This window comes from Dermochelys coriacea, chromosome 25, assembly GCF_009764565.3.
Source record: "Dermochelys coriacea isolate rDerCor1 chromosome 25, rDerCor1.pri.v4, whole genome shotgun sequence".
Classification (NCBI taxonomy): domain Eukaryota; kingdom Metazoa; phylum Chordata; order Testudines; family Dermochelyidae; genus Dermochelys; species Dermochelys coriacea.
The window spans coordinates 15,528,631-15,552,189 of record NC_050092.1 but is presented as its reverse complement, the minus strand read 5'-3'; the positions used below and the strand labels follow the sequence as shown (position 1 = coordinate 15,552,189).

Genomic DNA, 23,559 nt, shown 5'->3' with positions numbered 1-23,559 from the left:
GAACCTTGTTCAAAGGTTCTCGCCACTCCCCCTGCCCCCCAGAATAGAAACCTTACCTTCTAAAGTGCGCAACATTAAAGACAGGTTTCAGAGTAGCAGCCGTGTTAGTCTGTATTCGCCAAAAAGAAAAGGAGTACTTGTGGCACCTTAGAGACTAACAAATTTATTAGAGCATAAGCTTTCGTGAGCTACAGCTACTTCATCGGATGCATCCGATGACAGTGAGCTGTAGCTCACGAAAGCTTATGCTCTAATAAATTTGTTTAGTCTCTAAGGTGCCACAAGTACTCCTTTTTCTTTTTGCGAAACATTAAAGACAACTGTTACTTAATGGAAGGTCACCATGTTTTAACATAAGACTTTTGAGAAGGTGCAGTTCACTTGGAACCTGAATTTCAAACGCACATGAAACTCTCGGAAGGGAAACTCATTTGTGGGGGCTCTCCGGATTGAGTGTTTGTTGACATGATATTATCAAGGCAGAAGATCGATTTGCAGTTGCCATATTGTTGCTTGCAGATGTATTGGGTCTCCATCAGTGACATTCAGAGACTGCTGAAAATCAGATAAGAACTCCAAACACTGAGCTCTAGACATAGAAAAATTCTTTACTTTTCGCGTTTTGCTGTGATCACAGCAATAAAATATTGTGTTCTGTGATAACAATAAAATGATCTTCCCACAAACTTTAATCAGGCTTTTGATACAAACCCGCTGGCTTTGGAGGCCACATTTTTGCAAAGAAATTGGAACATTTTCCATGAAAGGCTGGATCCTGCCACCTCATGCACTTAGTCCCACTGAAGCCAGTGGAAACTCTTCCTGTGATCAAGGGTTTGTAGGATTGGGTCCTAATATTGAAATTGATTTTGTATTTCAAGACTTGTAGCCTCTCCTCCTCTAAAGAGGCATTAGTAGCCATTGGCCTTCCTCACATGGAATTTAATAAAACAATACACAAGGGGAAATCTCTGGCATTTGTATATTCAGTGGAATAGCAAGAAGAATATGATCCATCTGCTGCTTAGCTGAACACTAATTTATGTAGCCTGGAGTAATAAAGGCTATAATTTCATTGCAGTGTTTTGGTAGCTTCATGAATCAAAAGACTGATTTATACATGTCACCAGAACTGCAAGATAGAATTAAAGCCCCATTCTATGCACATATTGGTGATTATATTTAATAATCCCTGGTTTTTAAAAACTTTATCCATATATCAGTCCTTGGCATCATCTTGCTCCCCATTTGCTGGAATTTGTGCTGCTCCCTTCCTCCCTTGAGTTCCCTTCTTGAGCTTTCCACCTCTCCTCCTCCGGCTTTTCTTTTTGGGAGCGCCTCTCATTTCAACAGAGCAGTCCTGTGAGTATTATGAGCACTTGGAAGAAAGGGCAGCTGCAGATTTAATCAGCGATGTGAAGTTTTAAAGAATTTGTGTCTGGCTGGTTCTCCACCTGTGAATCTCTAAAATTCATTACGAAAAATAAGATGATGATAATGCACTTCATACTCTAGTTCCTTATTTTACATTACAGGCATTAATACTAAGAAATTATATCTATTACAGGCTTCCATGCATGTATAATAGTGATTATAGGTTTTAAAATATCTTTCAGTTGCAGTCTGTATAGATTTTAAAAGAATTGAAAAGTTGACTTATTAAAATTCAGTTTAGCTGTGGTATCTGGTGGTGTGTGTGTGTGTGTGTGTGTGTGTGTAAATCACGATGTAGCAATAAAGCATGTCAGAGAACTGTTATTTTTTTTGTTTTTTTTTTTTTGATGATCTCAGAATTTTTCTTGTTTTGACATGAAATGTTCTATGCCCTGGTACAATGGGGTGTGAATAATTGTGTGTAGATTATAGTGCTTTACTAACGGCGAGAATCTTTTGCAATTTCCTACACTAAATGGGACCCAGCAGGGACCAAATTTCCTGCACTTCAGACCTGCTGATTTAGCCAATACAGTACGTTAAGTGGCAGCTTTACATTTCTAGAAGGATCACAAGATAGTATAAAAACAGTGCATCTGTGGGGCCACTTTACTGTGCTAAATCTTAGGGCAGCCAGTTGCGAGCATGGGGAATACAAATTCAAAAAGCAGTGGCAGAAACAACCCAATGCCAGCTCCTCCTGAGCTGTCTTTTTGTAGCTCGTTTTCAAGAAAATGGAATGAGAATGTCTTTTTGGACAATGAGCTCTTGACATCCAAGATCTTGTCTGCTCTCCAGCCACGTTCAGAGAGGAGGGGTTTGAGAGCAGGCAATTTGCAGTGTGCTCCTCACTTTTTGAGCACCAATTCAGTTTTTGCTTCTGTAGCAGCCTCTTTGAAGGAGCAGCCCCGAAGTGCTCTCCTGGGATCGGATGGCACCCCAGTTCTGCCTCGGAATCTCGGTATGACTATCACCCAAAGAGGAAATTCACAGTCTTCATTGAATACTGCTGGTTCTGTTAATAAATTTGGGTAAGTAGACAGCTTCTCTTTTAAGCTACTTTGTTTTTCCTACAGTTACGGAACTAAATCCCTTCCAAATTAAGGACACGCATTTACTGCAAGCTGTAGAGAGTATTAAATGAACCCTTAATGCTGAATTGCATTGAGAAATGCTCTCCAAATAGACAGCTGTTTGTTTCTTTGTGAGGATGCAAAATCTCTGTAGTTCCTTTCTGCTACAGATAAAATACCATGGATTATGGTGAAATTTGGATTGTGGCATTTGAGTACCCTTGTCCAAGCTTTATTGTCTATCTAAGTCCTTTACCTCTAGGTCTCTGGAATCCTAGGAATAGTTTCTTAGCCTGAATTTTTTGGGCCAAGTAGTGTAATTGACAATGCTGTTTAAATTGAAATAGTCCCCTATTTTAATCAAGGGATATTTCAAAGCTATGTATCGCATTTTTGTTTGCCACAATTATGTGTCTCATCTTATTGATGGAGCTTTTAATTTTGACCCTACATAGGGAATATAGTGCCCTGTCCAGTTCATCAACAGAAAATTAGGTGCCTTTTAAGGTGTAGTACTAGAAGTTGTACAAGAGTTGATTGATCAAGAGAAGAATAGAGACTTTTAATTTAAACTGGAAATGTATCCACTGAGTTTCAATGTTTATTACCAAATTGAATTTGACTATTTCATGTCAAAAAGCAAGGATAGTCTGTGTGTTATAACTAATTAGATCCATAATAAAAGAAAAGTGCAAATTAAAATGGTTTGTTATAGATAATTTAGTTATGCTTTTCTCTCAAAAAATTAATATTCTATGTTAAAGTAACACAGTTGTATATTTTTTTTGCCTATTTAGACCAATCACAGGAGAAATGGATGAAGGGGATTCAGGATTTATAAAATTTAAGCAGACATCAGATGATGTTGTCTCACTTGCACCTTCAACAGCAGAATCCATCTTTTTGGAAGGTATGGAACATCTCTGTCTTTTGAGGATTTCCTGCTGATTTTTTTTTTTTAAACAAATTGAGTCTCAGAGAGACTATATTGAAATGTTTTAACTCTTTTTATGTTCATAAAAGTTATTGGAGGATATGTCCAAGGCATAATGTTAGTTAAATGGAATGTGCTTGTGGTCTAGATGCATACTCTTCCTCTCTGAGAAATGAGATAGAAACAGATGCTCATGAATTTGAGGCTGAATCTTGGAGTCTCACAGTGGAACAGTCTTATGCAAAGGAGCAAAAGAGAGAAGTTATGAAAAGGCAAGATGTCATTTATGGTAAGAACAATTTATTTCTGTCCATTTACATAGTGCTTATATTTTAAAATGTTTCCTATTGCTATTTTGAGTAGTATAATAGGATTCAGTGATTTTCACTGCCTCCCTGTTTTCCTTTGTGCTTAGAAGACAGGATTGTGTGAAGATTTCCCCTCTTCCATCCCTGGACATGCTGTGTACTTGGGTTCTGATTTGTTATATTGTTAAACAACTTGTGGTTTTCAGATTGCTAATGTAAACTGTAAATTCCACCTATAAAACAAGGCCATATCCTTAGCCACCATCTTGAGCCATGATCTGAGGATATCATAATCTAATCAGGGTCAAACTTGGTTGGAAGATTTCCAAGGAAAGCATTGGTACCCTAGTAGAACAGTGATCTTCCTTCAGTACTGACCCAGTGCCCCAGAATGGTGTTTTTCTTCACATCAGTGTGGCTGAAGGCACTATCCTAATGACATACATTTAGGATTCCATATTCTTAAGGATCCCATGGTTCTTTTGCAAGAGTAGGCTTGTCATCCCTGTTGTCCTGGCCAAATTGCAACCTATAATGCTAAAACTCCCTCTTGGGTTTTAAATGGATTATAAGGAGTCTTCATTTCTCCTTCTAGAAACCCTTTCAGGAAGTGTTTCTGGTTCAGAATGCTAGCTAGATTCCAGCCCAGAGAGGAATGAAATTATTTTTTTTATCCTGAAGTTCTTTACAAATTGTGTGAATAGGGATTATTATTGCGGTCAACGTTGATTACTGTTTCTGCGCTGCATATTTCAAAATGTTTACAGCTGCTTCGTAATGCAGACTGCAGAGTTTTAGGCAGACTAGAGAATTTAGCTGTCAGATTTGCACCCTCCTCAGAGTTGTGTTGCATACCCAGCTTTGAGCTGATCTGCGGAAAGTCTTTAGCACTGCCATGTTGGTATATTGCTGCTATAGTCCTTAGCACGTATTGGTGATATTATTTTATTACTGTCTGGGAGAAATCCAAAAGCATCATAAATGAGTTTTCCATAGGCACTATAGGCACAGGCTGGCTTTCGTAGCTGTGAGAGTATCTCATGTCCCATGTTTCTATTCTAATGAGATGTTTAGATTTCAGTAATTCAGGGACTCCTAGGCTTTGACTTGAATCATAATAAAAGCTGCCAGTCTTCACCCGACTTCAGTAAAAGTAAGGATTTTTGATGGATACTGAAAAATTGAACTGAAAGCACTCCTCTGAGGAATGCACAAACTTCACAGCATCCAACACACAACAGTATAATATCACCTGTCAATTTATCTTGCCAATAAGAAGTGGTGGGTGTGTTTTTATAAATTTAGAATGAAGTAAAATAGCTGAACTATCAATGCCCGTCATTATTTCAGTGCTGTCTTTGCTAGCAACATGCACCAGCACTGTGATAAGAGGCTTGCTATGGCTGCTGACTTTCACAGCCTGCTCTGCTAGGTGTTTGGCCAGCTGCTGCCTAACATTTCTAAATGACGGCTAACGTTTTTTCTCTCCAGAGCTCATGCAAACTGAAATGCATCATGTCCGAACATTGAAAATTATGCTGAAGGTGTACTCCAAAGCACTGAGAGAGGAGCTGCAGTTCACGAACACTGTATCAACAAAATCTTTTCCTTGTGTGGATGAATTGTTGGAGCTGCATGGGCAATTCCTGTTTCAATTAAAGGAGCGACGGAAGGCATCCTTGGAGGAAGGCAGTGACCAGAATTACATTATCCAGAACATTGGAGACCTCTTGGTACAACAGGTGTGAACTAAGCTCTAATAACATTAGTTAATGCTATATTTAACTTCTAAGAACTTAACTGTAATATTAAAATTGGGTTGAGTAAAATTTGAATGTAGTGGGCCCTTGACAAAACACTGGGTTTAAAGTGCTCCTTCCAATACCACATTTGTCTTTGGCTTCCGGAAATGCAGCTGGTCCCTAATTGTATGAAATGTTGAACATTTCCTTTGTGTATTTATGCACAACATGGCATGCTACTGGGAGGGGCATGGTCCTGCTTCTTGTCCACTCCAAAATTAAAGCAGCACACCACTGAAGTCCTTCAAAGGAGAGTCCTCACATGCCTCCTGAACGCAGCTCTCCTGCATCAATTGCTAACTCTCTTGGGTTATAAAGACCCTTGCTGTAACTTGCTTTCCCTTTTTTCTGCTACTCTATACGCTCTCCTTGACTTGGAATGATGCAACAGAAATTCTCTTACATCACCATCAATTTGCTGTCCCTCCCGCCCTTTCCAGCTCCAAAAAAGCTCTGAGTTTGAGTCCCAGAAGCTCTTACTCACACATTTGTTGTCTTTCTGCCAGGAGTAAATGAATATTTGGGTACATCACAGTGTCTGAGCAAGTGGAGTGGCTCAATCTCTCCTATTTTTGGTGCAGGAGAAAAAGCTGGAGTAGCAAAGAAATTTGACCCTAAAGGCCAATCAGCACAAAGCCTAATTAAACCCAAGAGTGTTATAGTAGCCAAGCTCTCTGGGAGTAATTGGCTGCATTTTAAACTGGCTAATTTAATGTCCTTCCTCATGTTTCCAATTAGTTTTCAGGTGAAAGTGGAGAGAGAATGAAAGAAAAATATGGTATGTTCTGTTGTGGTCACAGTGAAGCTGTCAATCACTATAAGGATCTGCTGCAGAGCAACAAGAAGTTCCAAAACTTAATAAAGGTAAAAAATCCAGCCAGTGATCCAGTCTGCCCCATTTCCAAAAAGCAAAATATCTCTGATTTCTTGGGTTTGGTTTTGAATCAAACTTAAAGCTGAAAGGAGTGTTAACGTGTTACTTGGCTGGTTCTGTCTGTCTGTTTCTGTGTGTTACAGATGCCTCATGAGCAGTTGCATGCAACAAAGCCCACCAAGAGAACTGTAGCTCTAGAAAGGTCTGGTGGATAGAGCACTGGACTGGGTCTCAGGAGACCTAGGTTTTATTCCTGTCTCTGCCACTGGCTTGCTATGTGATCTTAGGCAAGTTACTTCACCTCTCTGTGCCTCAGTTTCCTCATCTCTAAAATGGGGATAATCATTCTTTGAGATCTACAATAAAAAGCACTGGATAAGAATTAGGTACTATTGTCATAGTTTTGCCCACTATGATATCTCTCCAGAATCAAGAGACTGGCTCCAGGTCATGTGTCAGTCTCTTGTGCACTGGAATGTGCAGTCTAACATAGGTAGTACAAAATAAGCTGCTATACATTTAAATGTAGCCAATTTGTAAGGAGTTAACCTGAATCTTAAATGAACGTTACATGGTCGAGATGAATGGAATTTTCTAAATCCTACAGTTCAATAATTCTGAGTAATTCCCAGTATTGTTCTAATGGATCCTCTTAGATGGTGTCTTTTAAAAGGGACAATTCATTACTGTCAAGAATTTAAATGAGTTTAAAAAGTGCAGTGCATTTTTCTGAGAAGAGAGGATCCATGAATCTGTAATCCATTCTGCTGCCAGGATCTCAGAGTACCTGGAATCGGACTGACTGTTGGGGTTCTGATGATTTCATTCATAAGTGGATCTGAATTTATTAGCATTAAATTCCAGAAACCCTAGTAAAGGAGACACCTACACACCATTCAGTAACAAGTGTAATTCAGTTCAATTCTACTGTTGAACCCGATTAGAAGATATTTATAAATATGTTTTAAAAGTGGGCATAATTTTAAAAAAAAAAAAAAGAAAAGAAAAAAAGAAAATCCACTGTTAAATGGGAAATCCAACAATTTGAAGTTGGATTTTGCTCTGCTTTGGTCCAGATCTGTTTTGCACTAGCTGGAAATAACATTTAAAAATATTTTTCCTGTGATGCAAGTCAAAATAACAACTTTAGTTTGCTGGGTGCAAGAGGTGCCTATTGCTAGTTTGTGGTTGACACTAATGGGGCTGTGATGCAAGAATAGCCGCAGGGTCATGTAGTCAGTGGAGATCTTGTTGCACTAAAAAGAAATGTCAAGATATAAGGAATGTGTAATTGGGGACAGGAAGGAGACGGAGGGCTATCTCAAATGCAGATTGTATCACAACATGGAGTTTATGCCAGGCAGAGTTGTTTAACCACATTTTCTGTTTTTGTTGCGTTTTTTTCTTGTTTTTTTTTTTTTTGCTCCCTAGAAAATAGGAAACTCTTCTATTGTGAGGAGACTTGGTGTCCAGGAGTGTATCCTCCTAGTCACTCAACGCATTACGAAGTATCCAGTGCTGGTGGAGCGTATTCTTCAGAATACAGAAGGTATATGAGGTGCCCTGTGATACCTGCCCACCCTGCCCTGGCTGTCTTCCTTTGCACCACCCTCCTTCTAAACATGGAGCGTTGTCTGGGACTCCCTTTAGGCTCTGCCGCTTCACTCCTTTATTCATTGAAGGGTTGTTATTGAGCCACAAAAATCACAGGCTCGGGCAGCATTAGATTTAACTCTAAAGACAAGAAATCTTGGTGTTTTAGCCTCTCAGTTTGATTAGAATTTGATGCTTTGGCTTTTTTCGGACTTTATGTTACAAAGAAACACTTTGAGCTGCTAAGCACAGAGCCTGTCACATTAGGTGATGTTTGGGATTTGTTTAGAGGGGGCATTTTGTGTCCTGGAAATCTAAATAACTTTCATTTTATGAATTATTTCCTTAATTTCTGCAGCAAAGTCAGACTAACCAACACTCTGCCTCTTTATAGCTGGCACTAAGGATTATGAAGATCTGTACCAGGCACTCAGTTTAATTAAGGACATGATCACTCATGTAGATGCCAAGGTAAATGAGTGTGAGAAGAGGCAGCGTCTTAGAGAGATTATGTACAAAATGGAGCTGAAATCATCAGGGAAATTCAAGAATGGGCTGATCTCCGGAAGAATGACATGGGGCAGCGGCAGCTCCTGCTGGATGGGACGCTGTACTGGAAAGCTGCATCAGGGAGGCTCAAAGGTAAATAAAGGGCTGAAAAGGGGGGAAAAAACACAACTGGAAAACAAGATTTCCATTTGTTTATGATTGATCAATTGAGCATAAAGTCAGATGATAACCTGCTAGTTTCATAGGGTACTGGAAGAAATAGCACTTGTTCTATTCCTGACTTGTCAAATAAGCAACTCTATAATGGTACATGATAAATTTCTTATGCAGTTTGATGCTTATAATCCGATCCTCTGCCCAATTCAAATGGGAGGTCTTTAGATAGATGACAAAGTGTTGAGTCAAACCTTCTTAGACTCCTGTGGAAAAACATTATTTGTGCGAGCTCCAGTTCACACTTCGAAAAATTGTCATGTCAACCTCATGACACCTTCCTTCCACAAACTGACTGACTGGTCAGAAAATCAAAACGGCTTCCATAAGCTGAATATGTTAACAACTTGGTTGCTGAAAAGTACAAGGAGAGAGCTCATTGGCTCATCTAATGTAGCCAGAGGTATCTGTTGCCTGTGGATTTCACACAGTTCACACAGATTTTGCTGCTGGGACAGAGGCATGTTCCCTCATGAGCAGATTGGGTTTATATGTTAACCTGTGCCTCAGGAGAACTTTTCATCTTCAAATCTCTTTGCAAATATTTTAATGTGTTCCTTTTGTATTCCTGCAAAAAGTGCATTCTGTCAGGCTGTGTATGTGACCATTGCAAATTTAAAGGAATAACGTACATGATATTGCAATACTGACTGTATGAAAGGCCTGTTGAACAGTGTTTAGAGTAGTTGTGAACAGTTAGCAAGTGTTTCCACTTTTCCCACTTCCCTTAAAACTTTTGCTGCTTTAAATCTAGGCTTTTCTTTGGGATGGAGGTCCATAATCATAATGCATTAGAAATAACTACATGGAGCTGCAAATAAGTGTCTAATCTACATCTGATCTTCTGATATAGGCTGTGCCCATCACTAGAGCAATAAGTATGATCAATCCCCTATGTATTTGATGTTGCCAAAGAATTTGCTTTGAAATCCAACTGGTTGCAGAATCGGCTCCAGAATCTAAACTTTCCTTATTTACAAAGCTTGTTGTGGTAGAAATGACCCTTAAAAACATGACCTGAGTGTAAGCAATGCAGTAACAATGGCTCTTTGGGGTGATCTACTCCATTCCTCTCAATAGGCTTTAAATCTCAACCCCAACTAATTACAGTTAAATGTCAATATTCTTAACTACTTCACTGGTGATCACTTTAACAGAAATCTGCTGATCTCATCCCAGGATCCCGAACTGCCTAACATGCCTTCTTAGGGACAAAAGCCCCAACTAGACAGCTTCTGACATGACCCATGACAGTTAAATGGTTTTGATTTTAGTCCTAAATGGATCACAGGATCTGGTACAAGAAGTGAATATAATTGAACTGCTTGATAATAGTGACCATAATGTAAATAAATTTAACATCCTTGAAGGGGGAAAAATGCCAAAGAAACCCACCATGGCAGCATTTAATTTAACAACTGGTAACTACACATATATGAGGTTAAACAGAAATTAAATTAAACAGGAACAGTAATAAAGACAAACTGCATGGAGGTTGCTTAAAAACCCCATAATAGAGGCTCAAACTAAACATCTTGCCCACCTATCTCCTGCCCCCAATCAAAAAGTAATAGAACAAAAAATGCCACTATGGCTAAACAGCAGAGTAAAAGAGGCAGTTACAGGCAAAAAGGCATCCTTTTAAAATTGGAAGTCAAATCCTAGTGAGGACAATAGAAAGGAGCATAAACTCTGGCAAGCTGAGTATAAAAGTGTAATAAGGTAGTCCAAGAAAGAACTTGAAGAGTAACTAAGGACACACAAACTATTAGCAAAATTTTTTCAAAGTACATCAGAAGCAGAATGACTGGCAGGCTGTGGGGCTACTGGACGATGGAGGTGCTAAAGGAGCACTCAAGGAAACAATGCTGCTGCAGAGAAGCTAAATGAATCCTTTGCATAGTACCAGTGCAGAGGGTATAGGAAAATCCCCACACCTGAGCATTCTTTTTAGGTGACAGATCTGAGGAACTGAACCAGCTTGAAATGTCAGTAGAGGAAGTTTTGGAACTAATTGCTCAATCAACAGTAGTAAGTCACTAGGACCAGATGTTATTCACCTAAGGGTTTTGAAGAAACTCAGATATGAAACTATAGAACTACTAACAGTGGTTAAATCAGTCTCTGTACCAGATGACAGGCGGATAGCTAATGTGACACCAATTTTTAAACAAGGCTCCAGAGGCGATCCTGGCAATTACAAGCTGGTAAGTCTGACTTCAGTTCCAAGCAAGTTGGTTAAAACTGTAGTAAAGAACAGAATTATCAGGCACATAGATGAACAGGGGAGGAAGTATTTCTTTGCATAATGCACAGTCAACATGTGGAACTCGTTGGTAGGTGATGTTGTGAAAGCCAAAAGTATAACTGGGTTCAAAAAAGAATTAAATAAATTCATGGCGGATTAGTCAAGATGGTCAGCGACACAACCCATGCTCTTGATATCCCTGACCCTCCACCTGCCAGAAGCTAGGACTGGATGACAGTATCACTTGATAATTGCAATGTTCTGTTCATTCCTGCTGAAGCATCTGGCACTGGCAACTGTCAGAGACAGGATACTAGGCTAGATGGACTGTTGGTCTGAGCCAGTAGGCCATTCTTATGAGGCCATTCAATACGGGCCAATATAAAATAAATAATACAAGGGCTACTTTACTGCCTATATTCATTTTCATATTCATTTTAGTAAAAGTATCCATTTGTTTCAGAGTAGCAGCCGTGTTAGTCTGTATTCGCAAAAAAGAAAAGGAGTACCTGTGGCACCTTAGAGTAACAAATTTATTTGAGCATAAGCTTTCGAAGTGAGCTGTAGTTCACGAAAGCTTATATCCTTTTGTTGTTTATTTAAAATGAAACTGCAGAAAATGAGTCCTTGCCACATAATTGAGGTCTAACTTGATACAGAGTACACAGGGCCTTGATTATAATCCATCCAGGTAGGCTGCATCACAAAGTGGCTCATCACAATGTAGAAAGGTACTGAAGGCTTCTGGTACCAAAACATTCTCTGTAAATCATCTGCACTGTTGACATTTACACTGTAGTGTTAGCTCAAGTGGTTTCTTGTCTGCATCCGATGAAGTGAGCTGTAGCTCACGAAAGCTTATGCTCAAATAAATTTGTTAGTCTCTAAGGTGCCACAAGTACTCCTTTTCTTTTTGTGAATACATACTAACATGGCTGCTACTTTGAAACTTGTCTGCTTCAAGTCTTTTGGCTTTAAACCATTTCATTTTTCTCCTGTTGTCTTGGTAGATATTCTGGCTGTCCTGTTAACTGACGTACTTTTGCTGTTGCAAGAAAAGGACCAAAAATATACTTTTGCATCTGTGGTATGTATCTTTCTGCTTCATTAAAATATTCACTCACAATATTCATGAATGTTGGTAGCGGTATTCATATTAAATATGTATATTATGGTAGTGATCAAGCTCCCCAACTGAGATCGAGGCTTCATTGTGCTGGGGGGCTGCACAAACATGCCTGACTGGCCTATGGAATTCAGACTTGTATGCCAGCTGATATGGAGACTCCATCTCTGTTGGTTGGGAATCTGTCACCACTGGAAGTACATGTATCATTGTACATAATAGAAACGTAAGAGTAATGAGACTTGAGTTTGTTCTAAACTAAACTAACGCCCCCTCGTGAGCTGCAGAGGCACCCACATAGAAGAATCAAAAAGAGAAAATATCTGAAAGAAAAATATTATTAGAAAACAAACCAGGTATCTTGGGGTCACGTAAGCTAAACCTGGTTCAGCACCAGAACTTTTCTCTTAGTACGGAACTCCTAACCCAAGCAAACTCTCTAACTTTCTGTGGCATTGAGCACTGTTTTGTGTTCTTTTCACTGCTCCCCCTATTGCTGGGTTGTGTATGCTGGCAGCATATGAGAAAGTGTGCTAGAACCCTGCTTTGAAAGGCCCCTATAAATGGCCCTTTAGAGAAGGGGGACTCTGCTGCTCAACTCTTCTTCAGTGTGTTAATCTGAGGCTTGATGAAGGAAAAAAACTCCTGCCATGTCATCTGGGGAGATGGTAAATTGTGACTAGGGTAGCCTCCGACCTGCTGGCAACTGAGATTTTCTTATGTAAACGTAATGAGCACTAACCCATATGTAATTACTGCAGCAATATGGAGTACTTGTGGATTTGCTTGTTTTTCAGGGCATTTCCTAGTTGTTGTTAGGGCAGCTTGTTAGCGAAGGACAGACGTGTACATTTGGAACTGACCAAAGTTCTGTTGTGACTGTAACAGGATTTACTAATTACAATTTTGAAACGGGTTTTTTGTTTTAAATTATTTACTTTGTCCTGATATTTTTCAACATATTAAGACTGGGGCTGAATTTCCCTGGCAAACTGTATCACTTGACTTCAATGGGATTTAAGCAAGTACTTAAAATTTTAAGCATATACCTATGATTTCTGGGTAGGGGTATTTTCTAACTGTAAAGTTGCTGCACCTGGGCTTTTACATCCTGTCAGGGTTCCTTCCCCACTCTGAACTCTAGGGCACAGATGTAGGGACCTGCATGAAAACCTCCTAAGCTTATTTTTACCAGCTTAGGTTAAAACTTCCCCAAGGTACAAACTATTTTACCTTTTGCCCTTGGACTTTCGCTGCCACCACCAAATGTCTAACTGGGTTTATTATTGGGAAAGAGTCATTTGGAAACTACTCCCCCCCCCCAAATTCTCACCAAAACCTTTCACCCCCCCCTTCCTGGGGAAGGCTTGATAAAAATCCTCACCAATTTGACCACAGACCCAAACCCTTGGATCTTAAGAACAATGAAAAAACATTCAGTTTCTTACCAGAAGAATTTTAATAGAAGAAAAAGTAAAAAGAGTCACCTCTGTAAAATCAGGATGGTAAATACCTTACAGGGTAATTTAGATTCAAAACATAGAGACTCTCTCTAGGCAAAACCTTAAGTTACAAAAAGACACAAGGACAGGAATATCCATTCCATTCAGCCGAGCTTATTTTCTCGACCATTTAAAGAAATCATAATCTAACGCATATCTAGCTAGATACTTACTAAGTTCTAAGACTCTATTCCTGTTCTGTTCCCGGCAAAAGCATCACACAGACAGCCCCAGATTCTTTGTCTCCCCCGCCCCCCAAGCTTTGAAAATATCTTGTCTCCTCATTGGTCATTTTGGTCAGGTGCCAGCGAGGTTATCCTAGCTTCTTAACCCTTTACAGGTGAAAGGGCTTTTCCTCTGGCCAGGAGGGATTTTAAAGGTGTTTACCCTTCCCTTTATATTTATGACACATCCTATTCATCCATTCAGGATAACACACACATTGTTTGGCTTTTATCACACTGGAGTAGAGTGGAATACTTGCTTCTGGTCTGTTTCCCAAAACATACTCATTCAGGTTGAATGTTAAACCAAAATATAAGACCTGCAAAACTACAGCTGGAGCACTTGGATAGTTGTCACTGGGAACGTTTGAGTTTCCTCCTCTGCCCCTCTGTGTGGCTTGCAGCCTTTTTGTCCTTTGTTACTATATGTGCAATTCTACTTCACTAGCTCACCTGCTGCTACAGAAGAACCTAGATATCGTGTTAGAATGCTAAAGAGCATCCAGCCTCTTGTCACCATCCCAAATCTCTAATCCCTAGTGGAGGGTGCCTTGCCTGGTGGAATACTGTCCGTCCATAGTCATGGATTGATCTGTTCTTGGCACCTTTATATTTATGGGATCTGTTTAAAATGAGCTAAATATTAATCTCTCCTAGATAAATTAAGAGGAGGGAGGGGAGTGAATAGATCTACCCGGCTCTCCTGCATTGTCCTAGTGACCCCAGCACACAGCTTGCAGGGGAGCCCGAGTACAGTTGGCAAAACTTAGTTTTCTTGATGTCACAGTTTCAGGAATCCTCTCTGCTTCCCCCCAGGATTTATGCAGTGGAAATGGAGCATGTTCAGCAGCCTGCAGAATAACTCCTTTCTCACCCAGTGATGGGTTATCTAAGTGTTGTACATTGGCTGAAATACAAAGTGTAGTTAGGCACACTGGTTACAAATATAACCCTTTTAGAAACAGTTTATCATGGAGAGTTGCCGTTAATCTGTTATATAAGAAGGGTTTTACCCTTTGGACCTGGTTTCAGTTTCCTAGTCCTGAAGGTGACTCTATATCCCTGTCCTGTGAGCTAACCTGCCAATTTGGCACCAGCATTGCTTCCTGCTGCTCTCCTTTCAATTTTATATTCGTGTATCATTAGGTCTAGTGGTGGTGTTTTTTCCATGTTCTGTTTTTATTACTGCCAAAAGAAGCAAAGTCCAAACTAGTTCATGCTGCCCTCCCTCACGGGGAACTCTGAAGAGCCAAAATTCACAACTCACAAGTCTCATGTTTTTAGAATGTAGGTCCTTGAGACTCATCTGTTATGTGCCATGCACGGATGCTATATAAAAGGGCCCCAGCAATAAAACTGCACCATTGCAGTTTGTCTTCATTGGTCACAGACAGACAAGAAACCCTAATCCTAAAGGTGTTGTGTGATCTAGTGCTTCAGCAAAACTTAACACATCAACTTATATTTTTGTTCTGCAGGACTCGAAGCCACCTGTTATTTCATTGCAAAAGCTAATTGTAAGAGAGGTAGCTAATGAGGAGAAAGCAATGTTCTTAATTAGTGCCTCATTAAAAGGACCAGAGATGTATGAAATTCACACCAGCTCCAAAGAAGACAGAAATTCTTGGATGGCGCACATTCGCAGAGCTGTGGAAAGGTAAATTATAACTGAAAGTCGGAGGGTTTGATTTCCTGATCATGTGTTTGATCTCTCAGCGCAGCTGAAAGTTCTGCTTGTGGGGTAAAGATACATTTGACTAACCTGGTCCCTCATGCTCCATTTTACATCCTTGCTAAGATGTGTACTAGTCATGTCAGTGTGCCGTCTCTCAGGAGACCAGATAGATTTGACTATCTTTTGGTTTTGGTTTTTGCTGTTCTATTTCATAGTCTTCATAAGAGTGGAGCATGTTGCTTTGCACATGCTTACCTGAAGGAGACAGATCACAGCAGATGAGAGAAGATTAGGGGTTTTATTTGTCAGTAACTTGACCTGGTCAGAAGATTCAGCCTCCCTAGGAAGCGTGTTTGCCCACTACCTGACATAACAGTAGTGTTCTGGACGCGAGATACAAACAGGCTGCAGGATAAAGCACCTCCCAATCAAGGATGCAGGATCTGGGCCAAGGCTTTCAGTAGGTTATCTATGCATAGATCAAATCAATCTCCTCCTGCCTTGCCTCATTTTATAGCTGCCCTGATGAAGAGGAAGGAACATTCAGTGAACCTGAAGAAGAAAGGAGACTGGCTGAAGCACGAATTGCTAAATTAAAAGAATTTCAAGGTAATGGTTTATGCAAGCATCCAGTGAACAGCTTCTCAGTATCACTAACTCTTCGTGACCCTCTTATTCTTGGTGGACACTTAATGACTAAGAATGTGATCCCATAACACATCTAAAAAAACCCTCTCACTTTTTGTTGAGATGTGAGAAAAATGATGAGGGGTGTGGAACAGCTTCCATATGAGGAGAGAGTAAAAAAAAACTGGGTCTGTTCAGCTTGGAAAAGAGATGACTAAGTGTGGGGGATGTGATAGAGATCTGTAAAATCATGAGTGGATGTGGAGAAAGTGACTAGGGAAGTGTTAATTACTCCTTCCCATAACACAAGAACCGGCAGTCACCCCATGAAATTAATAGGCAGCAGTTTTAAAGTAACATAAGGCAGCATAGGCGCCGACTTCCTGGGTGCTCCAGGGCTGGAACACGCATGGGGAAAAATTAGCGGGTGCTCTGCACCCACTGGCAGCCAAGCTCCTGCCCTCCCTTGCCTCCTTCTCCCCCTTGCTCTGAGCGTGCTGTGTCCTCGCTCTCCCCCTCACCCCCAGCGCTTCCCACTGTTTGGCGGTGCTTAGGACTTTCTGGGACGGAGTGGGAGGAGCGGGGACATGGTGCACTCAGGGGAGGAGGTGGAGGAGAGGCAGGGCAGGGACGAGGACTTGGGGTAAGGGGTGGGAAAGGGCTGGGGTGGGAAAAGACGGGATGGGGCGGGGACTTGGGGAAGGTGTGGAATGGGGGTAGGGTGAAGGCGGTGCAGGGGCAGAAAGAGGCAAGGCCAGGGGCGGCGGGGGGTGAGGGTTGAGGGCCCACCAGGCAGAGGGGAAATCGGTGCCTATGTAAGGAAGTATTTCTTTATACAACACACCTATGGAACTCATTGCCTTGGGGGTGTTGTGAAGATCAAAAGTAACAACTGGGTTCAAAAAAGAATTAGATAAATTCATGGAGGATAGGTTCATCTTGGCTATTAGCCAAGATGGTCAGGGATGCAACTCCATGCTCTGAGAGTCCCTAAACTTCTGACTGCCAGAAGCTAGGACTGGACAAAGATGGCTCACTCACTAGTTGCCCTGTTCTGTTCATTTTCTCTGAAGCATCTGGCACTGGTAACTGTCAGAGATAGGATATTGAGCTTGATGGACCATTGGTGTGACCCAGTATGGCCATTTTTATCTGCTTCCTTTTCTGCTATTTGGCTCTTTCTGGCCATTTATGATAGTAATAGCTTCAAACAAACAGAAGAAATACAAAATAAATCAATATGATCTTCTGAAATTAGCATTAGCATTATGCTTCTGATAATGATTTTACAAACAGCTTTGTAGGGTTTAAATTAGTTTGTTTTTCCCCCTAGACCGTCTGAGCATGAAAGATGATCTGATTTTGCAAAGTCTAAATGAGAAACAACAGATTTATCTAGAAATGTCTGAAATGAATGGGTTTGAAGATCTTTCCCAAGGAGCCCGATCCAAACTTCTCCTCAGGGGGGAGACCTTAGAGAATCTGCAAGGAGAGATGATCCTGAAATCTGCAGTGACAGAAAGTAAGTGCAAAATAGGAATGTGTGTGTGTAGGTAGGTAGGTAGGTAGATATAAAGAGAGAGGCTATGGGGTTTACTGGTATCTAAAAAGTTAGTACTTGGGTAGTGCTGTTCAGAGACTTAATTCTCAGAGCCCTTCTGTGACATGGGTAATGTGGACATTCCCTACAAGTTAGAAAAATATTTTTTAAGTGTTAGATCAAATTATGGAGCGTAGACATGAGTCTGTTCAGATGTGTGGCTACTGAGTCCCCTGACAGCATGCCAGCGTGCACTGAGATACCATGCAAGGGTCCCAAATTAAGGGAGGTTGGGCTGCCTGTGAGAGCAAGGATGGCATGAGCACAGATAACAAACATCACCTTAATTGGTGGCTGATGTGTGAAGAGTCATTGATTTAGCCTTCTGAAAGCCCATCCAGACTGGCCTAATGACTTGAGTCCCCATTTGAAGATGAGGCATCATCTTCACATGCGCCTTTCGGTTTCAGAGTATAAAGTAAGGGAAAATACGTCTGTGCTATAAAGAGGCTCTCAGTCTTATCTCTAAATGCCTGTCAGAGTTTTGAATGGTTGTATACGTAACATAGTAGCATGGTGCCAATGCCTCTTTACATGGACATGTCTCCTTAAAATTACCTGTGCTCCTCTTCCCTAGTTGAGAATCTCCAGAACCTGATCTTCACACAGTCAGCCAATGTGACCTATCGTTCTGAAGACAGCTGTGGGTTGGGGCTACCCAAGAGAGCGGAGACCTTTGGGGGATATGATAGCACCACCACAATACCAAACAAAAGTAAGACATTGAGGCCTTCAGGGATCCAGTCCAGGACTAGAGACCCAGTGTGTCAGTGAGAGGAGCTGGCATTCTGGTCACCTTACTAATCTTTTCGGTGAAAGCACAGGATGTCAGCTGTTCTCCAGCACAGTTGTTCTGTTACTAGCCCTATAGGCTATGAGGGCTGTAGAAATTGCCGATGTGGATGGTAAGATGGCTTGGTGTTAGTAACCCTGATGCGGCCATTTCATTGTTGGTGGCTTATGTATGTTTCTGACTATCAGATCGCCGATCTTGATGATGATTGAGTAAAGGTTTGTGATAGGCATGACCTTGTCGGAATCCTTAAGGTCCTGTTTTACAAACGTTGGGAGTCCGTATTTAGGGTGATGGCTTGCAGATACAAGGATGTATCCATTGCTGTTTGACCAGTGGCCTTCGCTTGCCAGGTGTATTTCTTGCAGTGCAAGGATGTTGATATTTTAAGTCTGCAGAATTGTTGTGATGTGATTGCACTTTGCATTGGATAGGCCTCATTATTGAGCTGCATAATAATAAATGGGTCTATTGGAAGGAAGGTTTGGTCCGGACGTGTGCAGTTATTGCCATTGCTTTTCTGACTGGGAGGACCCTTAAGATCATTTGGTTACTGATTTGATGACATTCATTGTGTTTTTGCATGTAACAGGCGACCATGTGAAGGGTGTCATCTCTGCCCCCATGCCATCCACATGGGCAGTCTCAATAGCCACCATGACCAATGGGGCTATTATAGGAACGACCATCCCTGGGCTTTCACTGAAGACCAGGACCTCTTTTTAGGATGCCAAAGACTGTGGCACATTCGGGTCAGCCCGATGGAGGAAGTGCTATGCTCGTAACCTTTGTTTTGTGTCATATAATATTAGGAGCCACATGTCATATATAAGGTCAGTTCTCAACGACTCTCCCAACAGCCAACACCACCTGGCTGTGATTTGTGTACAAGTTCCTCTAATTCGATTCCCTTCTGAAACTCCTAGAATTTACACTCTGCTGATTGGTCCTGCTATGAGGCGATCTTAGAGGGCTTGATAAACTGGATCCCCTCATATCTGGCTCATTACCACCACTTTATAGGTCTACTAGTATTGGCCACCAAATCAAGCATTGCAAGAGGCTTCAGAAAAGCATTCATTCCTTCCTTGACAGAAGAGAGCGAGGCACTCTTCCAGCAATATCAAGCCAACAAAAGCCTCAAAATTGCAACATCATTGAGTCTTTGAATGCAGTAAGAAGGAAAAGGTTCTGTGAAACCGTGACGGCTCTTGACTTCACGAGGTCAAGCCACAAAGCCTGGAAGCTCCTCTGTCTTTTAGGCAGTGTGGCTCTGGTAGCTTACAAACCACCTCAAGTAAGTGCAGATGCCATCACTGCAGTTAACTGCCAACTTCCACATGCCGATGGATAAAAACATAAGGTGGAAAGTCCACAAACAACTTTACTGCACAGTGCCTGTTGTCTTCCTCCCTTTCCACCTTCTACACAGTAGATGAAGTGGATAAGGGTCTCTCCAACAGTAAGTCCGGGAATGCATTAGGAATGGATGGAATATATCCAGAAATTCTGGATAAACCTTGCTCTGAAAGCAAGAATATGGCTGGCAGACTTCTTCCTTAACAGCCGCTCTTCTGATAGAATACCAAAAGAATGGAAGGTAGCTAAGATTATAGTCATTTTGAAGCCCGGAAAAGAGGCCACTGATCCAAAAAGTTACCAGCCCATCTCCCTCCTGAGCTGTTACTATAAACTGTTGAGTGGCTCCCATTTCAAAGATTACAGCCGATAGTGGAGCATCTGGTTTCCAAAGAGCAGGCCAGATTTAGAACTGGTTGCAGCTGCTGTGACCAGGCGCTGGCCTTAACCAGCTACACAGAATCTGGCTACTAGCGAAAATTAAAAATAGTGGCAGCATTTATTAACCTTCCTTCCACATACAATACTGTGTGGTGCAAAGGTCTCCTGCTGAAGTTTAGTTTTCCCAGCCAGTCAACCATCAGCCTCCTCACAGAGATGCTGAGTAACGGAAGATTCACCCCACACCTCGATGACTGCATTAGCAAATTACAGAGATTGAACAGCAGCCGTCCAGAGAGACCCGTTTTAGCGCCTGCCTTGTTTAATCTCCGCACCAGCAACATTCTGGTCACATCATCCCATAAATTCATGTGTACAGATGATACTGCATTAGCAATGTAAGTGTCCTCTCTGAAGGCCACAGAAAAGGTCACTAACAACAACCTCTGGACACTTGAGCCGTATTTCAAAGCTTGGCAACTGAAACTCAACACTCCCAAAAGCACTTGTCTTTGCCTTCCACTTGAACAACCCTGAGGCCAAAGTGCCACTGAAAGTGTACTTTTGTGGTCTGCCTTTAACACACGACCACAATCCGTGGTCCCTTGGAGTTACCTTCAATTGGACGCTGAGCTATCGTGAACACCAAAAGAAGGTAAAGGCAAGGGTTAGCACCATTCAGAAGCTCACTGGCACATCCTGGGGATGTGATGCGCACATACTTGGAACATACTCCAAGCCCTGGTGCCCCTTCCCCACCATCTATTATCTACAGGAGCTGTTTCACCTGCCTATTAAAGGTAGTTGGTGTGATATAAAAAGAGCTCAGAGTAGATACTGTCCTTATGAGACTTGGTTTTCAGTTCCTCCCCTATCCACCACAGTAATTGCTTCAGGTAAGATGTATGTAGCAATAGATATCAGAGGGTATGTTTTAGTAACCACTGATATTTTCAGTCTTTGCCTTGTTGCTGGTTGTGTTTTAATCTGTACATGGACTATTTTAATTCACTCTCACTATTTCCCTTAGTGTGTTCTCTTCAGGTCTCTCTCAACTCTCAGGTGGACCTGACTCTCTCTGTTCCCTACTTTCATACATATTTTTAAATCAACAAATTGCAAATCTATACAAACTTCCAACCCCAGAGTTGTTCTGCTTTTGCCCATTAAATTGTTTCAATTTTTATATTATTTTCCTAATAGAAAGTACCAAGTGTTGCACATATCATCTCTGTGTATGTTGACTGGGTTACTTTTTCAGATGGTAGTTTTAAGAAGGTCTATGGTAGTGACCAGAGGCTGAGAGACCGGAGAGGCCCTGCAATAAGTTCAGATGTGCAACTCCATGACCTTCCTCTTGATGCAGAAGAAGGACCTCACACAGTACGTTAGTCTTCACTCATCATTTTAAATGCATATCCTGGTAGTCCTAGACAAACATGGTGGAGACAGAGGATAAGTCAGTGAAAACCAGAAGTCCCAACAGCTGATGATGTCCGCTCCTTAGCAGAGTCCTAGGTCGTGTTAAATAAATTGGCTCCATTAAGGCTACTGTTCTTTAGGGTTGAACTCATGGTTTGTAGTTTTACATCTGAAGTGCAAGAATCTACATGTACCTAATTTGGCAACTTTTTCATTTGTAGAGCTTGTCCATTCTGTACTGTATATACTGTTTACATGTAGTTTTTAATGATTGTGCATCTATTTCAACCTGGAATTTGACTAAAATAGTTCCTATGTCCCTCCTCAATGTGAGAGCCCTTGGGGAAGCTGCCTTTAATTAAGGCCATCTAGATAATGTCACACAATGATGTACTGGGAGAGGTGTGTCTTAATGGTCCCACTCCCTTTACTTTATTTTTTCTTCAAATTAATATTCTTAACACTAAAATGATTTGGAGGGTTTCACAGAATAGAACCTAATATGACTCATTGCTTTAAATTGGATTCTTACCAGCATTAGTCATCCATGTCAAAATGAATTTTTAAAAAACAAAATTCTTTTGATACTTTGAGAAATAAATTATTGGACTATTTCTTTATGGTACTTTACTATTTACTTGGAATATAGTCTTCTAGGTCTGCAAACACTTGCAATGCTTTAAATGGGTCTGACTGCACAACTGAAATAGGGTTAATCAGAAGTTCTCTACTGAAATGGTGGTTGTAAAATTTCCATCTAAATAAGCCTTCTCCCATTGTAAAGGTGAGAGAGTGACGACAAAGCAGCCTATGTGCATGCTGACTCTTACCTACAGTATGCTCTAGGACATCTGTTGCTTGTGTCTTTTTCCAGAGTGATGTAATGAGACTGGATTACAGCAGCAGTTTCCAGCCCCTCCTGGAATCCGAGGTACTAGAATAAGCTGTTTGTGCTTTAAGACAGAGTAAAGAGGAGTGACGTTTGGCTCCATAGTATACAAAGAAAATGTAGGTTTCAGAGTAGCAGCCGTGTTAGTCTGTATTTGCAAAAAGAAAAGGAGGACTTGTGGCACCGTAGAGACTAACGTTTATTTGAGCATGTAGCATTTTAATGTTCATAGACTCAGAAACTTGTCAACAGCCTGGACCTTGCAGTTAGTTACTTGGATATAATAAATGCAGAGAGTGAAATCCTATATGAAAGCGAAGATGAGTTTTAGGTATAGTGAGCTAACTACTTCCCATTCACCTTCACTCTCACACTATCAGTTTACTAAGGTGAAACTGAATCTCTGAGATGGTTCAAGCAGCTGTGTATGTGTCATAGCTCCATGCTGGTGTGTTGGAGGAAACCAGCATCAAATCCCTAAACTGAGGAAAGCCTAACACAAGGATTGCTGCCCAGACTCTGTGTGGTGTTAGTGGGCACTGACACTCTAGCTGGACAACAGATTAGTACTGACAAAATGAATATTGCCACCATATCCTCCCCAGAATCTAATCCCTTTCTCTTTCCTCAGCTTGTCCAACGGATACAGAGGCTGTCACAGTTGCTCCTCAGCCTTCAGGTAAAACGCTGCTATCCAAGAGATTTGTTTAAAGCTGAACTAATCAGTCTGCAGAAATGTAGGTAGTAATGGTAATTTAATACAGCACTGGAAACGACAAAGTTCATGCGTAGACTGGGGAGGCTGCAGGATTTGTCTGAGACTTGGTTGTCAGAGTATCCAATACTATCCCCAGGATTTCAGAGGAAACCTAGCCCCCTGTGCCTTTATAGAATGAAATCCTTCGCTCCTTCTGATCTAACTAGCTCCCTTCTTTCTACCTCTCTGAGCTCCACTTGGTTTCCTTACTGCTG

At 41.2% G+C, this 23,559-nt stretch overlaps 1 protein-coding gene across 1 annotated transcript in view; it reads left to right on the top strand.

Moving 5' to 3' along the window:
• ARHGEF18 (Rho/Rac guanine nucleotide exchange factor 18) overlaps positions 1-23,559 on the top strand; it is a 90,776-nt gene that overhangs the window by 56,459 nt on the left and 10,758 nt on the right. Inside the window, 16 exon segments of the mRNA XM_038383641.2 lie at positions 2,321-2,465; positions 3,305-3,417; positions 3,590-3,730; positions 5,241-5,491; positions 6,290-6,415; positions 7,857-7,974; positions 8,413-8,574; positions 8,577-8,660; positions 12,000-12,076; positions 15,320-15,498; positions 16,034-16,125; positions 17,477-17,665; positions 18,321-18,458; positions 21,538-21,659; positions 22,573-22,629; positions 23,219-23,266. Of these exon segments, the coding sequence (XP_038239569.1) occupies positions 2,321-2,465; positions 3,305-3,417; positions 3,590-3,730; positions 5,241-5,491; positions 6,290-6,415; positions 7,857-7,974; positions 8,413-8,574; positions 8,577-8,660; positions 12,000-12,076; positions 15,320-15,498; positions 16,034-16,125; positions 17,477-17,665; positions 18,321-18,458; positions 21,538-21,659; positions 22,573-22,629; positions 23,219-23,266 (2,042 nt within the window).